This window comes from Salmo salar, chromosome 20 (genome assembly GCF_965601325.2).
Source record: "Salmo salar chromosome 20, fSalSal1, whole genome shotgun sequence".
NCBI classification, from domain to species: Eukaryota; Metazoa; Chordata; class Actinopteri; order Salmoniformes; family Salmonidae; genus Salmo; species Salmo salar.
Genome location: NC_138310.1, coordinates 15,607,003 through 15,625,594, shown reverse-complemented (window position 1 = coordinate 15,625,594; position 18,592 = coordinate 15,607,003). Strand labels below are relative to the sequence as shown.

At 41.4% G+C, this 18,592-nt stretch overlaps 1 protein-coding gene across 2 annotated transcripts; it reads left to right on the top strand.

Moving 5' to 3' along the window:
• Positions 1-1,408: 1,408 nt before the first annotated feature.
• On the top strand, positions 1,409-17,987 carry gda (guanine deaminase). Of its 2 annotated transcripts, XM_014160663.3 has the most exons (14): positions 1,409-1,708; positions 5,688-5,776; positions 5,886-6,057; positions 6,742-6,829; positions 9,041-9,146; positions 11,035-11,062; positions 11,359-11,466; positions 11,651-11,758; positions 12,406-12,503; positions 12,826-12,893; positions 13,439-13,585; positions 13,948-14,069; positions 14,500-14,527; positions 14,780-17,987. In XM_014160663.3, exons 1-14 carry the CDS (start codon positions 1,520-1,522, stop codon positions 14,848-14,850), a joined length of 1,422 nt encoding a protein of 473 aa, XP_014016138.2. In that variant the 5' UTR covers positions 1,409-1,519; the 3' UTR covers positions 14,851-17,987. The 2 variants fall into 2 exon arrangements, with proteins under 2 accessions (XP_014016138.2, XP_082822357.1); XM_082966231.1 differs by lacking the exon at positions 13,948-14,069.
• Positions 17,988-18,592: the final 605 nt, after the last annotated feature.

Here is an 18,592-nt window from a genome sequence, read left to right as displayed (position 1 = left end):
GCCCCCACACCACTAGAGGGATGTCTCCAACCACCAACTTACCGTCCTAAGACAAGGCCGAGTATAGCCCACAACGATCTCCGCCATGGCACAACCCAAGGGGGGGGGGGGCCAACCCAGACAGGAAGACCACGTCAGTGACTCAACCCACTCAAGTGACGCACCCCTCCCATGGACGGCATGGATGAAACATGAGGTTCATCAAACCAAGCGGCTTCTTGATAGGAGAGAGAAAAGTGGAAGGAACAGACCATCTACTCTCCTTGACTTTGTTGTGTTTCTAGAGCCTTATAAAGAGGTCTTCCATGAGCTATTTCGACTTTGTAAGATTTCTGCTGTTACACCAGTCAGCAGTGCTTCTTGCGAGAGAACCTTCTCAGCTTTAAAACTGATTAAAACCCACCTTGGACAACAATGGTTGATGACAGGTTAAGTCACCTCGGAATTCTCAGTGTTGTGTCAAGGAGGGCACGCTCCCTCAACATGGATGAGTTTGTGAAACATTTAGCCAGTTCTCACCAGAACCGCATTTAGCCAGTTCTCACCAGAACTGCATAATTATGCTGTTTTAAATCTACCTAGGATAATTTGGCACTTAGGCAGTCCCTCTGGTCATGATTAACACCTGCACTATGTACTAGCAAGTACACGGACATTCTAAAATGATACATCCAAAGGGTATCATGTCACACAGATTTAATTTCGTCTTGATTAGGCCAATTCCAAAATATTTCTTTGCTGTTAGTTAACATATATATATATATGAACATAAATATACTGTAATGTTGATGGGCACCAAAATTATTTTTATTGTTCAAGTCCATTTCTGCTTGATACCTAGTATGTCAAATTGCAATTTTTTGTTGTTGTAAATGAACTTTTTTGTAAATAAACTATGCAATTTATGTAACACAAATCCTATCTTATCTCCTTGGTGCTTGAGCTTTATTTTATAGAGCCAGATTATATATTCATGAAAACAGTGACCCAAGTCTCTCCTGTGTATTTGTGTGTGTGTGAGAGAGAAAGAAATTGAGCTGCAGTTCCGAGGTAGAGACACTGACTATTCATAGTATGTTAAAGAATTCTAGTAAAGTAAACCTTTTGGACCACACTATCTGCCACATTGAAGAACTCTGGGTTAAGAGAATTATCACTTCTACCTCTAATCAGCAATCATAGGATTCATTCATGCTCCTTAGATGCCAGGTTAGGGTTACACACATTTTCTGTCATGGTCTATGTACCCCCTGAAGTAGCCTTGGCCACCCCATGTATAAAACTCTAGTTCTGCCTGTCTAAGTAGTGAAAACTATCATACGATACGAAAGTGAACAATGCGCCATTGCTGAGCAATGCTTCAAAACCTGTTTTTACAACACTGTAGGCTAATAAAATTCCTGCTATGGCTGTCCCATGCGGGCGCACGCTATGCTTGTTGCCAGTCGCACTGTCGGCAGGTGGAGTCTCTTCTTGGTGCGCACAGACTAACCGCCCACTGTCCTTGCCGAGGCTAAAAATGTGCCGATTTCATTTTCAGCATCAAACTGCCAAACCCTGCTGTTGTAACATTCTAGATATGACTAGCTCCAACGAATCCGCTGTGGACATTGCGCACGTCTACAGGGGGACGTTTGTGCACTCCACCGATCACACAGCCGTGGAAATTCTGGAGGATAGGCTTCTGGGAGTGGATACGGAGGGGAAGGTCTGTCAGAATTAAACCGTGAAAGTCTATTTCAATATTTATGTCATATATCTGTGTCATATGCCTAGGCCTAAGTGGAACTCTCGTTGTTTTATAGGCTTATGTTTTTCATCTCTTTTATACATTTTTAAAATTGTTGTATTTTATTTATTTGCTGCCCCAATTTCTATACATTTTACAAACCTGCATAGGCTAGGTAAATCTTTTCAAAACACTATAATAGCTAACTTTGGCCAAAAAAATGCCCCAAGCCAGAATTGGATTCAGCATTTTTGAATGGATACCTTTGACCTACACACATTTTCTTCAGAAGATGATAAACCTGTTTCCTGCAGTCATTATAATTGTGCAGTGTGTAACTCCAGTAGAGGCTACAAAGGGCCTGTGACAGCTGTCACAAAAGTTGTGAAATGTGGTCTGGACTTTGTAATAATAGTTTAATGGAAATCGTTTCTTGCGATTTATATTGCTTTGTCATGCATGTGATGTTTTTATCACATGGATTTTATTACAAAGGTTTCCCAAACTGACTCATGCCCCCAGATCCTAATTATGAGTTTATGAGGTTATTTCATTTGGTGATTGGATGTGTATGTGTGTAAATACAGTGCATTAGGAAAGTATTCAGACCCCTTGACTTTTTCCACATTTTGTTACATTACAGCCTTATTCTAAAATTAATGAAATAGCTTTTTTCCCTGATAACGTTATACACAATACCCCATAATGACAAAGCAAAAACAGGTTTTTATACATCTTTGCAATTGTATAAAATAAAACATCAGAAATATCATATATACATAAGTATTCAGACTCTTTACTCAGTACTTTGTTGAATCAACTTTGGCAGCGATTACAGCCTTCAGTCATCTTGGGTATGACACTACAGGCTTGGCACACCTGTATTTGAGGCGTTTCTCGCATTCTTCTCTGCAGAGCCTCTCAAGCTCTGTCAGGTTGGATGGGGAGCGTCGCTGCACAGCTATTTTCAGGTCTCTCCAGAGATGTTCGATCGGGTTCAAGTCCGGGCTCTGGCTGGGCCACTCAAGGACATTCAGAGACTGGTCCCGAAGCCACTCCTGTGTTGTCTTGGCTGTGTGCTTAGGGTCGTTGTCCTCTTGGAAAGTGACCCTTCACCCCAGTCTGAGGTCTTGAGTGCTCTGGAACAGGTTTTCATCAAGGATCTCGCTGTACTTTGCTCCGTTCATCTTTCCCTTGATCCTGATTAGTCTCCCAGTCCCTGCTGCTGAAAAACATCCCCACAGCATGTTGCTGCCACCACCATGCTTTACCGTAGGGATGGTGCAAGGTTTCCACCAGATGTGATGCTTGGCATTCCGGCCAAAGAGTTAAATCTTGGTTTCATCAGACCAGAGAATCTTGTTTCTCATGGTCAGAGTCCTTTAGGTGCCTTTTGGCAAACTCAAAGCGGGCTGTCATGTGCCTTTTACTGAGGAGTGGCTTCCGTCTGGCCACCCTACCATAAAGGCCTGATTTGGTGGAATGCTGCAGAGATGGTTGTCCTTCTAGAAGGTTCTCTCATCTCCACAGAGGAGCTCTGTCAGAGTGACCATCGGGTTCTTAGTAACCTCCCTGACCAAGGCCCTTCTTTTCCGACTGCTCAGTTTGTCCGGGCAGCCAGCTCTAGGAAGAGTCTTGGTGGTTCCAAACTTCTTCTGTTAAGAATGATTTAGGCCACTGTTCTTGGGGACCTTCAATGCTGCAAATGAGATCTTTGCCTCGATACAATCCTGTCTTGGAGCTCTATGGAAAATTCCTTCGACCTCATGGTTTGTTTTCTTTCTCTGACCTGCACTGTCAACTGTGGGACCCTATATAGACCGGTGTGTGCCTTTCCAAATCATGTCCAATCAATTGAATTTACCAGGGGTGGATTCCAATGAAGTTGTAGAAACATTTCAAGGATGATCAATGGAAACAGGATGCACCTCAGCTCAATTTCGAGTCGCAAAGTTCCCTTCCCTGGAAGCCTGTGTTTCAGACATAAGGAGGTGGATGGCGGAAAATGTTTTACGTTTAAACTCGGACAAAACAGAGATGCTAGTTCTAGGTCCCAAGAAATAAGGAGATCTTCTGTTGGATCTGATAATTAGTCTTGATGGTTGTACAGTCGTCGCAAATAAAACTGCGAAGGACCTAGACCTTACTCTGGACCCTGATCTCTCTTTTGATGGACATATCAAGACAGTTTCAAGGACAGCTTTTTTCCATCTACATAACACATACCCAAATAAAGCACTAAATAACTTCAGTTTGTGCTAAATACGGCTGCTAGATTCTTGACTAGAACCAAAAATAAAAAATGTGATCATATTACTCCAGTGCTAGCCTCTACACTGGCTTCCTGTTAATTCAAGGTTTTACTGCTAACCTACAAAGAATTACATGGGCTTGCTCCTACCTATCTTTCCGATTTTGGTCCTGCCGTACATACCTACACGTACGCTACGGTCACAAGACTCCATTTGTATGCAATGGTCTGCCTATCCATGTGAGGGACGCAGACTCGGTCTCGACCTTTAAGTCTTTACTGAAGACTTATCTCTTCAGTAGGTCCTATGATTGAGTGTAGTCTGGCCCAGGAGTGTGAAGGTGAACGGAAAGGCACTGGAGCGACAAACCACCCTTCCTGTCTCTGCCTGGCGACTCCCCTCTCTCCACTGGGATTCTCTGCCTCAAACCTTATTACGGTGGATGATTCACTGGCTTACTGGTGCTCTTCCATGCGTCTCTAGGAGGGGTGCGTCACTTGAATTGGGAGATCTTCGTGGGCTATACACGGCCTTGTCTCAGAGCAGTAAGTTGGTGGTTTGAAGATATCCCTCTAGTGGTGTGGGGACTGTGCTTTGGCAAAATGGGTGGGGTTATATCCTGCCTGGTTGGCCCTGTCTGGGGGTATCGTCGGACGGGGCCACAGTGTCTCCCGACTCCTCCTGTCTCAGCCTCCAGTAATTATGCTGCAATAGTTTATGGCTAGGGTCAGTATGTTATATCTGGACTATTTCTCCTGCCTTATCCGGTTGTCCTGTGTGAATTTTAAGTTTTCTCTCTGAGAACCTGAGCCCTAGGACTATGCCTCAAGACTACCTGGCCTGATGACTAGTTGCCGTCCCAGTCCACCTGGTCGTGCTGCTACTCCAGTTTCAGTTCTGCCTACGGCTATGGAACCCTGACCTGTTCCCCGGACATGCTACCTTGTCCCGGACCTGCTGTTTTCGACTCTCTTTCTTTCTCTACCGCACCTGCTGTCTCTGAATGATAGGCTATGAAAAGCCAACTGACATTTACTCCTGAGGTGTTGTCCTGTTGCACCCTCTACAACCACTGTGGTTATTATATTTTGACCCTGCTGGTCATCTATGAATGTTTGAACATCTTGGCCATGTTCTGTTATAATCCCCACCCGGCACAGCCAGAAGAGGACTGGCCACCCCTCAGAGCATGGTTCCTCTCTAGCTTTCTGCCTAGGTTCCTGCCTTTCTAGGGAGTTTTTTCACGCCACCGTGCTTCTGCATTGCTTGCTGTTTGGGGTTTCAGGCTGGGTTTCTGTATAGCACTTTGACATCGGCTGATGTGAAAAGGGCTTTATAAATACATTTGATCATAGCAAAGGGTCTGAATACTTATGTACAATAAGGTGTTTCAGGTTTTTTTTCTCCCACAAACATGTTTTCGCTTTGTCATTGTGTGTAGATTGATGAGGAAATGTTTTTATTTAATCTATTTTAGAATAAGTCTGTAATGTAAGAATGTGGATAGGTCTGAATACTTTCCGAATGTACTGTATGTTGAGGGTGTTTGTGTCATCTGACTATGCCTTAATGTGTTACAGTAGATCAATTAACAATGCATGGATAAATGATATTTAAATGAATGAACACTTTGTTGAGTCAGGCTCTGATTGTCTCTCTCTTGCTCTAATCAGCACCTTGTCTTTGGTTGCTTCTCATGTTGACAGATTGCCTTCATTGGGAGTGGGCAGGAAGTCGACAGTCTTGCACAGAAGTGGGGGTTTGAGGCCTTGGCTGTTACACAGCTTGGACAGTAGTGAGTGAAGAGTCCATCCTATGAGAGTAACACTGATTCCTAATTCCTAATCTATTTGTGACTGAACACAACCAAGTTATTATCCTAAAGTCCATTTTGTTGTCTGTAGTGAGTTCTTCATGCCAGGGATGGTGGACACCCACATCCACGCGTCTCAGTACAGCTATGCAGGCACAGCCCTGGACCTGCCCCTGCTACAGTGGCTCAACACGTACACCTTCCCAGTGGAGGCCTGCTACAAAGACTTGGAGTTCGCCCGCAACGTCTACACCCATGTCGTGGTGAGCGGTCTGGGCCAACCTAACAAACCTCAGCCTATAGAAGTCATCAGGGTCAGGTTCATCAGGCACCAAATGGAATAAAACAGACTGAAACAGACCTGGACTTGTCTAATAAGAAACACACAATGTTTTAAAATGTATGCCGTTGCGCACCCGAATGAATCCGTCCCACTTGCATAGAGGATTATAGACCATTCTTATCCTTATTTCCTATTCTAAATCGTCTGTTATACTTATTTAAAGCCTTGTGTTGCAGAGGTTAATATTGCAATGATAATGGACATTCACGAGCAGAAACTTTGGTTGCCGTCTTTGCTCCCTTGTGTCTATTTTCTCTAGTTTTTCGGAATTCACTGCTGTGCAGGGATAGGAATGCCAAAGGAGGGCCAATAACAGGCTGCTATGGCCATTTTAATAAAGGTTAAAGAGAGAGTTTGCGTATGTGAAGCTTTAGCTTATTTTAATTGACCTGCAGTGTAGCAAAAACAATAAAAATTTGAACTATTTAGGTTGCATCCTTGGCTACTGTAAGGAAAGCTCACAGAGTGAGACTAGCATAGAAAATCTGATGAAATCTGGATACATTGTAACACATAGCAGGCTAGGGCAGGTGATATTGCAGTGATGGAGTGGTGTTTATGAACAATAGGGCCTGAATACTAAAACAATCTCTGTCTATTTCAGAAAAGAACCCTGAGAAATGGTACCACTACGGCCTGTTACTTTGCCACCATACACACCGACGCTTCTCTCCTGCTGGGCCAAATCGCAAGTGAGAAAACAGACACATAAACACACAAACCTGCAGACACTCTACCGCTCACTTGCACAATGGCTTAACATTGATGTTTGTGCGATTTAGTCAGAGTGGTTGTACTTTGACCTGTTCCCAGTGGTCTTCTCGCCTGTTTAACTCTTGTTTATTACATAAGTATAGGATTTAATGACGGGAAGGACAAGGCATACTCTCCGATAAAAGAGCACAGGACGTTATTTGACTGGCTATAAACATTAACCTCCGTCAATGTACAACTGTACCTGGAATACACACACACACGCATGCCTCCACTGCGTAAGTTGTTATGCAACAATGTATCAATCAATCTCTTTTTTTTAAAGGGGGATTGGAACTCCACTCTTTCAAATGTGTTAGATTTATTTAGACAGGAAAGTAGGGAGACAGACAGCAGGGGATAGACAGTATTAAAAGTGGCGGTGTGGGGATTATAACCTCACTGCAGGGGGACACAATACAACTGGTCTGGAGGCGGCTGTGTTGACTGCTATTTTTGTGCTTCTATACCAATGACTGTATAGGAATGGACAAAGCCATCGATCACGTGACACCATTCATTCCTATGTGAAGACTCAATAGCGCATTGAAGCCAAATTAAGTCGGTTAAGATAGCATCTCATGGATACATAACATGCACAGTTTGAGCTAATTCAGGAAGTGGTGTTGCGAGCTAGTTCAGTGCTGCCCCCTCTCAATAAGTAACTCAAATTGAAGGCTGATCGGGGTACTGCAGGCTGCCATTAGCAACTAAATTATCCTTATAACTTCTGTGTGTGATTTTTACAACATTATCGTTTGAAGGACTTGCATATGGTGTATTAGAAGCAATTATTGGTACCATGATTGTCTTGAATTTGTATTTTATTTACATGAAGATTGGCCAGAAAGATGGCCATTTTCCCATTCACTATAATGGGGATCCTGTTTTCTGCAAACAACACCTGCAGTATTGCAGTTGGCCTTGAACTTCTGTGGCTTCAATAAGAGGGGTCTGTTCTGTTCCGAACTCTCTTAAACATTTTTTGTCTTCTGCATCTGCTGATGCCGACAATTAGCCTGTGCGATTGATGGGGGCTGAACTAGAGCGGTGTTTGTGAGACCAGGGCTGATCGGGTGAATCCCGAGAACTGTTCTTCTCACAAAAACGTCTGTAAAGTCCAAGCAGTTTGAGCTGCAAACTATTATGACCCCACTATGAAAAGCTGAGACTGTTTTGCTCCGACACTCACGTCGCACAAGAGTCGTTAGAAGGGAAGGGTTCTTCTACATAGAAAATCATACACAATTATTGCATTGTGATCGTCCCTGATGTTTTCCTAAGCTTTGCTATATCTTTCAGACCCGTTTCAGAATTATCCTGTGGATATTAAAGTTTATTTCACCAAGTTCAATTTCTGCCCCGGACTTTGTGTCTATAATACTGTAATAAAATCACATAGTTGCTGTCACAAAGTCCAAACTCCATGCAGTTGTCACTGACTAGTTGGAATATAATTTCCCGTCAAGGATTCTACAATAAAAATTAAAATTGAGGTTTTTGCTTGCCAGACCTTTTTTTAAATGATATTTGTCAATAAATCTTATGAATGTAACTGTTTTATGTTCTGTGTTCTACTTGTTGTCCTGAAAATAAAATGATAAAACACTTCAGTGTGAGGTTAAATGAGGGCAGGGATAGCAGGTAATGAAAGTATTGAATTTCAGGTTTCAGATACAAGGATTGGCTGGGCATGAACATGTTAATTTGCTGCATTCCGTCATTATGGTTACCCACTGTAATGAAAATAATTGTTACGAACACCAGCTCAGAACAAGACATGAACATAGGGTTTTGTATGTGGAGGAATTTGTCACTTTCTCATCTACTTACTGCATGCATGGAATGTTTGTCCTTTGGTGGTTGCATTACTCGTCCTCAACCGTCCAGAGTTTGTAGTTTGGGAGGACACCAGAACTGTTTCACCACAACCAACAGCGCCCACCTTTTGGTTTATGAGATTTAATGTTAGCTTTAGTTTATTATTTTGGTTATTCCAGGATGCTGATGAGCAACATTACAAATGTCCTTTTTGACTCCAGTCTGATACGGTCTCGACAGAGTGCTACTCTAATCACACCAAATGCAGCTCCCCTGATGGGTGATTTCACCAGTTTGGTGACCTTTCCCAATGTTTCTTGTCATTCCAGATGATTTTGGACAGCGTGCCCTTGTGGGCAAGGTGTGTATGGATACAAACAACTTTGTCCCACATTACAGAGAGACGCCAGAGGAGTCCCATGATGAAACCAACAGGTAGGTAATAGACAGAAGAGGGGGCAAGGCTGTATACATAATAAAGAGTTAAATGATTAGAACAGGTGCTTTGCACAGGAGGGGTATTTGGGCTCTCACAACCGCTTTTCATGCCTCAAGACCGTAAGGTAACATGGAAAAGAATTTCCTCAGAGGAGGATAGAATGATGACTAAGAAAAGCATCATCATATTGAGTCATGTCTGGCTTGTGCAGCAAGAACCAATGGGAACAGACATGTCATTCTAGACTTTACATGAGTTTATGGGACCTTCCAGCACAGGGGTTCCCAAACCTTTTTGTCCCGCCCCATTTTGATGTCTGGACCCCAACCATGTGAAAAAAAATTATGGAATGATCAGTGAATGTTTCATTTTTATTTGCGGCTATTGCAGTCAATTGAAAGACATTCTAACAGTATTTCTGATTGTCTTCTCAACTCACCATCACATGCTTTTAATGTGGGGCTATGACAGTCAATTGCAAATGAGTCTGACATCTTGTCTCATCACCACTAGTGGGATGGGTGTGCTTGATGCATGTCATGTCGGAGCTTCTCAAAGTCAGGGGTTTTAATGCAGATGAGCGCACTGAATCCAGCTTCACTCAGACATGAGCTGGCGAAGGGTACCATGAGTTTTATGGTGCTTTCAAGACCGGGAACTCTGAAAATATTAAGTCAGTAAGTCGTAGCTTTAGAAAGAGGGCCGAGTTCCTGAGTTGGGTGACTGTTCAAAACTATTTTTCACAGTCGGAGATCGTTTTTTTCCAGAGTTCCCAGTTGTCTTAAATGCACTGAAGACGGAAGTCGTAGATTTGAGTTCCCAGTTCTTTTGAATGCGGCATTAAGAAAAATATGTCCTCGTGAATAGGATCCCCCAACATGTATAGCAAACATGGGCATCTCGGCCCTCACAGCTAACGTCCATTTGGAGAGCATAAGTTGGGGCGTTTTTTAGTCATTTAGTCAGTTTCCTCTTGATTGCTAGCAATAGTTTACATTCTTAGTTTAAAAGTGTTATCTGACAAGGGTATTGATGTGCGTTTCTGTGTGTCTGCCTCCCCACACATCGTTTTCACCATATCAATTGCGGCCGATAATATCAAAGTATCTGCATTAGTGTGTGGTTTCATAGAGGGCCTAGCCATTCACCATGGGAATGCTTTCAAATGCAACGGTCAAGTGCAGCCTTTTCCCATGATCTAAGGGTGCTTTGTGGTTGCATTTTATCATTTAGATTAGAATTTTTTTTAAATTTTTTTTAAGGTTAACCACATTACAATGATTTTGAGACACAAAGGGATATTTTTTTTTTTCTTCTCGGGATTTTGGAAATTCTCGCGCAACGCTATCTTCATATCCAGTCGCGACCCCTATTTTCATATCCAGTCCCAAGTTTGAGAACTGCTGCTCTAACCTCACAATGTCTCACAACATTTGTCATATTTCAACATACATTCCAAGTATGGCCCTCAGAAAACAAAACTCATCAAATGCATCCTCAGCAAATCTGAAAGGAGAAATTAGTGAGGAAATCATTGTCTCTGAGCCAGTTGCTGCAGTCTGAAAAACAGGATTCAGTCCTTCCTTACACTCGCATCTTGCCCAACACACATCTGAGGAGTATCAATTAGGAACCAAACAAAAGGAAATGGAATGAAAAGGAGAGGGACCTACCTGATAGAAATTTGTTTTCATTGTAAAACGTTTTTCGTTGACAATAAACAGTTTCTGTTTTGATACAGTGCAATGTTTTTCTACGGTGTGCAACTAATGAATACACCCCAGTAGTCAACTCCTGAGTCAAGAGTTTGTTTTGGGTTGGTTGTGTCTGGCATTCTTTTGAAGGAAAAAATAAAAATGTGTTTATTGTTTTGTGTTGCTCTAGGTTCATTAGTGAGATGTTGAAGAAGAAGGTAAGACTCCTTAGCCCCGATTGGGGGGGGGGGGGGGGGGGGGGGGGGGGGGTTCTAAGTCTAATAGAATCTAAGGGTCCATGTACAATTTGTAAGTCGCTCTGGATAAGAGCGTCTGCTAAATGACTTAAATGTAATGTAAATGTACAAGTGAGTGGCAATGTAGGGATTATTTCCCCCCCCCCCCCCCCCCCCCCCCCCCCACCCAAAAAGAAAGCACATTTGTGATCAGAATCTGTGAAAGGAGCTTTTTAGGATTTTGCTCACTGGGTGTCTTTCTGTCTTGTTTGGGGCAGTACCCCCTTGTAAGGCCGGTGGTGACCCCACGCTTCGCCCTGTCTTGCTCTGCTGCCCTGCTGGGTCACCTGGGAGAGATCGCCCAGAATAACCACCTGCACATCCAGGTGAGCCTTGCCAGCCTGTAGCCACAGTAACCAAGTCAATAGGATCCTATGGGAATGTTGCTTTGAGGATAATCATTTATTTATCTGTATTTATCTCCCTTTCATTCTCTCTCTCTTGAATTCATACACATTGATAATCACCTGAAGATTTAAAGAATTCATTGATCGTCTCTGTGATCCTCAGAGTCACATCAGTGAGACGAAGGAGGAGGTGAAGCTGGTGAAGGAACTGTTCCCAGACTATGACTCCTACACAGACGTCTACCACAAACACAACCTTCTCACTGACAAGGTTAGCCCAACACACACATACACACACACACACACACACACACACACACACTACAAGGACATTCTATGGATAATGAAAATCATAATATTGCTGATTATAATGGTAGTAAGTATGCTGATATTGCTGGTGATAATAATAATGATAGTGGTGGTAATGGTAGTAAGTATGCTGGTGATGATTATAATGATAGCGGTGGTAATGGAAGTAAGTATGCTGATGATGATTATAATGATAGCGGTGGTAATGGTAGTAAGTATGTTGATGACGATTATAATGATAGCGGTGGTAATGGTAGTAAGTATGCTGATGTTGACGATTATAGTGATAGCGGTGGTAATGGTAGTAAGTATGCTGATGTTGATGATGTTGATGATTATAATGATAGCGGTGGTAATGGTAGTAAGTATGCTGATGTTGATGATGTTGATGATTATAATGATAGCGGTGGTAATGGTAGTAAGTATGCTGATGGTGATGATGTTGATGATTATAATGATAGCGGTGGTAATGGTAGTAAGTATGCTGATGTTGATGATGTTGATGATTATAATGATAGCGGTGGTAATGGTAGTAAGTATGCTGATGTTGATGATTATAATGATAGCGGTGGTAATGGTAGTAAGTATGCTGATGGTGATGGTTCACAGACTGTGATGGCTCACGGTTGTCACCTAACTGATGAAGAGCTGAAGCTGTTCGGAGAGAAAGGGGCGTCCGTCGCTCACTGTCCCAATTCCAACATCTCGTAAGTGTTTCTCATTACCCTACAGTTCACGTTCCCTGACTACGCCTGTGTATTCCGAAGGGTCATTAATGGAAGATGTGAAAGGAAAGACCATGTCTTAGGATTTAGAAATAAATCACAATTCTTATTTTTATGTCATACCCTATCCTTTAAAGAACACAGCAGTGATACTAGATATCATATCAGCACTCAAGATGGAACCTGCCCATATTCTCTCTCTTTCCTCTCTCTATTTCTCTCCTCTCTCTCTCTTCTCTCTATTTCTCTCTCTCTTATTTCCCTCTCTCATTTCCCCCTCTCTCTCGCTCATTTCCCTCTTCAGGTTGTGCAGTGGTATGCTAGATGCCCGCAGGGTTCTGAACCACAAAGTAAAGCTTGGGCTGGGCACAGGTGAGTCCATGACAACACACTACAAAGCAGATCATCTTCCTTTTACCTGAGCGCACAGTGTTCTGTATCGTTTTTAGCCCATGTGTGCTGTATAAAAAAAAAACAAATGTAATATCCCTGAATTGTCCATATTTTAAATTTGTAACTAAATCAAGGCAATCGTGATTGAGTTATATAATAATCTATATGTTTGATCAAATTAAATTCTAATGAAGTTATTTCAAATGGCACAGATAATATTATTTCTTAGAATAATTATTTTACATTCATTACGATTTGGGATGATCCTGTTTTTTCATTGAGGCCGGCAATAGAGACAACTTTCTTCTAGGTTCCCTGTCTGTTATCAAACTGGCTTCACACCATAACAATATGAGATTAGCTGATCTGCTGGTTTATTTTAGCACACAGGTGCATGTTATTTCCCGTTAGTCTAGTTCTTAGAAAGCCAGTGCTTTTTTGTTGCAATTGGCTCTGTGTTTAACGCATTAATACATTTGTCTGTGTATGCACTTGTGCGTGTGTCTGTGTTTCCGACCTTGCAGATGTGGCAGGAGGCTACTCTCCCTCTATGCTGGATGCTGTGCGGAGAACGTTGGATACCTCTAAAGCCTTGACCATCCAGGACCCCCAGTACCAAACGCTCACCTTCGAGGAGGTCTTCAGACTGGCCACACTGGGAGGCAGCCAAGGTGGGAGACCTGGCTGGAGGGGTGGGGCATGGGGTGGGAGGGTCATCATCACCACTATTAATCAATACATCAATCAGTATGAATGATTTGATACATGATGATTTATGAATTGATACAGATTCATGCGCTCAAATGTTACTTTTCAAAACGCTTGTGCTGCATCGATACATTGCTCATAGCACAAACTTTCTCATAGAGTGATGCCAAGCCAACAAGTTTATTTGCACTTGTTTTTGACCTGCACTACAGTCAAAAACCTTTTAATGAACCCAACTGTACATCTGTGTATTTGTTTACTGAGTCCTTGATTGATGAATAATTGATTGATATTCTGAGCTCTGGATTGATTGTTTGGTTTGTAGCCCTGTCCCTGGATGAGCATACAGGAAACTTTCAGGTGGGGAAAGACTTTGATGCTCTGCGGGTAAACACGGCCATGGAAGGAGGACCCATTGATCTCATCAATCACGGAGAGGGGCCTTTGGTATGAACCAATCTCCCAATACATAGAGCAGGGATCATCAACTAGCTTCAGCTATGGGCCAATTCTTTCTTGAGCGGATGGTCAAGGGGCCAGAACATAATAACAAATAATTTGTAGATTGCAAATTGATCGCAAGAAGCCCAAACAGATATAATAATTTCGAACCTTGCTTTCATTTGTATACGATCACATACCTGTATATCTCTCTGTTATGCGTGGGAATACATTGGAACAGATTTCCAAAATTAAAATCACTTTTAGTTGATTTGCCTGTGTTTTTACTGTCTTATGTCCCAAAGAAATATATATCTTTTTTTTTAAATGTTGCTAAAAAAACTTGGGGGGCCAAATAAAATGGGAAACCCTGTTACTTGTTGAGTCATTCTGTCTCCCAATACGTGACATTCATCTTGGTTCCATTTGATTTCAGGTGCTCCTGGAGAAGTTCTTGAATTTGGGTAAGAGTTTTGTTTCTGTCTCTCACACAACAGGTTACATGTCTTCAGGCTTTGGTGGATGGGCCCTTTACGTGCCATGAAAGTATTGTGGCGAATTCACTGATAGCCACGACAGGGACTCAAACCTGGGTCCTTGCAGCTGTCAGCCAAGAGGTCCGAAACTCTTGAGGTCACTAGGTGTTGTAAAATCTCAAGTATGTTCAGGTTCTTTTTTTTCTCCTTCTTTGTTCCCCCTCTCCCTCCGTCCTTCAGGGGATGATCGGAACATTGCGGAGGTGTACGTGGCAGGGAAGAGAGTGGTCCCATTCGTAGAAAGATCATAGATTTGGGTTTGGTTGCTGGCTTGTTGTCGTCATCTTGTTACCATCTGTCTGAATCCTCTACCAGTCTACCTGACTGCTGTTGTAACGGGACAGGAGGTGATGAGGAAAATGTATTCAACGAGAGGGATTATTACTGTATATACAGTGTGTGTGTTTTCAATCATCTAGTGTAATTACATACAGTTAAATTCAATGGATGATATTGCTGCTCATCGTGAAGTTCAGAGTGAATCCTATGTTGGTTGTCATACTTATGTCGTAACCCAAAGAACATCATTGCCTATGTTGTTTTTGTTATTTCAAAGTCAAGGGAAATGTGTGTGTTTTTATGAATGTAGGTTTATTCAATTCAAGTAACTTTTATTTCCTGAGTGGGTACTTCATGTATGGCGACGGCTTGATATAAACAAGATATATAACAACACAGCAACATAGAACACAAAAACATGTGCAGTATAATAGATTAGATGCAATCATAGGATATATATATATATAACAAACAAACAAACGTCAAGGGTTGAGGAGTTTGATGGATGATGGCACAAAACTAGAAGCTGGTCTCTTAGACTTTGTATGCCAGAGATCTACGTATATCTGCGCCAGGAGGGAAGGGAGTTGTACTGGTCCAAGACTTATCTCCGTGTGTAAGGTCCAAAGCTATTTGTTCCCCCTATTGTATCTGTAGCTTTGCATTTGTCCGTTTTTTACAGCATCCTTGACTTCGTCTCGGGCCTAACAACACAAGTGTCAATATATCCTCCAAACACCGGTTTCTCGAGCATTATCACTTAACGGTAATTATTGTGCAACTGCTGTTCCATGCTACAGTGCTGAGTTTTGCAGAAAAAGCTACAAAGTAAAAGGGACAAATATTCTCAAAGATTTAAGTAAAGAGTATTTGCATGATTTTAAGTGAATTTTAAGTGAATTTGTCTCTTTTGTTTGTAACATTTTTCGAGAGTATTCAAGCCTGGAGGCAAAGGTTTTTACACATTATTGACAGTGGTTCCAGGATAAAACATAGGGTTTTATGAAAATATAGAGGCTGAACACTGCAAACAGCATAGCTTTAAAATTATTTTGTTAAAGCAAACATTCCTCCAAGCCAGATATTTTCCCTGTCTCACTCACACACTTATATCTACTGCACCGTAGACCCATCTGTGTGTGACAGATGAAAAGCTAGAAGTGACCATGTCCATTTGACAGCCTACTATAGCACAATGTGGGATATCTGTCATAGACAGGTCCACTATAAAGACTACAGAGATTCAAGTTTCTGGTCCACAGCAAACACATCCCAAAACAATGGATGATCCAATTCCATGAGATTATTTATCATAATTGTCAGCAGTGTTTAATTTGAGCTGGATACTGCTGGAACAGGAGTGTTACCTTCTTCTTCTTCAAGAGGTCACCAATGAACCTAGCGCAACACAAAACAGTTTTGGACTGTTTCATTCTGGAACCTATTTGGCTGGATCGCAATAATTAAAATACAATAGTGTCAAAGTAGGCTGTCATTACGATCATTTGTGCGTTATTAAAAAAGATTCTGCCAAAGTCTCCAGTTGTGTAAAATGACCGAGGTAAAGACAGTTTCAAGTTGGATATTCGCGCTTTCATACCACTTGAGCCACAGACTCCAAATAAGTGTCATGATGTTGGAAAAATTGCGCACAACATTGCACAGCTCTTATTTTCACAATTTGGACATTTAATTCGCTTTCCAAAGCTAAAACACATGTGGAAATGTGAGCAACATTTTGTATTCGTAGTTGAATTAGTTAGGGAGTGTAAACATTTTACATTAGAATTTCAATAGCTCCTTGGTCATGTGACCTACTTGACTCAAACAAGTTTCAGAATGTCCACTGACTACCCTTCTATATTGCACACCCTTTGGTTTGTTCATTTTCATCTCACACGTTTTACATGAATTTTTCAAACTTTAACATTTCAGTAGCTCCTTGGTCATGTGACCTACTGACTTCAAACAAGGTTCAGAATGTACAGTCAGTAGGCCTACACATTGCACACCCTTCAGTTTGTCCATTTTCATCTCACTCCATTTTACATGAATTTTTCAGAATTTAAAACTTCAATAGCTCCTTGGTCATGTGACCTACAGGACTCAAACCTACAGGAACTTCAGAATGTCCACGGACTGGCCTTGTATATTGCACACTCTTGTTTGTGTACTGTAAAATCACGCAGTGTAACGTACATTTTTCATAGTTTTAAATTTCAATAGCTCCTTGCTCATGTCAATTACACATCTAAGAAGCGTGCAGTGGATATACACCCATATTGCATAACCTCTAGTCATGTATCTTCTATATTGTTGTACATTATTATTAGTTTGACAATTAGGGGGTTAAGTCCAGTGTTGTTAACCCTTTTCTTTCATATTTATCTATAATAATTGGTAGTTCTAAGTACTTATTTTCCCTGTTTTTTTTATTTTGCCACAGTATTTAACAGCGGTACACAATAGGAGAGAGGCAGATAATATCTCCTTTCGTCGTTAATGTCAACCATAAAGGAAAATGGCAAAGTACGAGAGTCATTGTCCAAAGCAGGGATGGAGAGTTAGCTAGTAAGGTAGGCTGCAGTGGGTTTGCTGGGCAATACATATACTGAACATGTAACCAGAGTAATGGTGGCCAGAAAATCAATTAATAAAAATGTTATATTGACAAATTAAACAAATTGTAGATCTTTAATCTTTTCCAACATGTCAACAGACACTTTACTTCACATAAGTACAAAACATTTCACAGTCTTAACTTTCTCTTTATCGCTGGTTGATGTACATTTCAGAGCCTCTTCAGTGTGGATGGGGTATAGCATACATGTTCAACAACAGACTGCACTTCCTGTTTGTGTTCTTTACTCTGAACTCTTTTGTCTTCATTCCTAGTTACAGCACATTGAACCACCGTTGGCATGCGAAACATTCAATATAAAACAAAACAAAGCGTAACACATTATAAATAATATCAAATATCAATGCAGTATGACGAATTAGATATCCATTGTGTTATATCATAAATTGTCTTACATGCTGTCACTGTTGTCAAAAGATTAGAAACATGTTAAATAAAGTTACTAACCCAGTCAGTCTTTGGGCCACATCCAGGTTTTCTTAATAAATGTTTTATTTCACCTTTATTTAACCAGGTAGGCCAGTTGAGAACAAGTTCTCATTTACAACTGTGATCTGGCCAAGATAAAGCAAAGCAGTGTGAGAAAAACAACAATGCAGTTACACATGGGATAAACAAACGTACAGTCAATAACACAACAGAGAAAGTCTATATACAGTGAAGGTTCTTTAGCAGTGGCTCACATGAAGCAGTTGTTGGCTTTGTTGAACTCTGAAATCATAGGCATGAACTGAACATATGGCTGTCCCACACAACTATATAAAAATAAAGAATTGACATTTACTTTTAACTAAATGTCATTACATACCAGACATTTTTAGTATATCCTCAGCCATTTCTTTTTGCACTTGCTCCATGTGTTTTTGTGAAGGTTCTATATCAATTTGGGAGGGGATGTTGGGGAAGTTCTGTGCAACTTCCTTGACCATCTACACCAAAAAATAAAATAGCGTTTTTGACCTAATTGTCATATAACAGCTAACCATTCCTTATTGAAAATCTAACTATCAAACCTGCATTATAAAGACCCCGCAGCTGAAGGTGTCCTGCTGCATGGTGTGAGTTATTTCCCC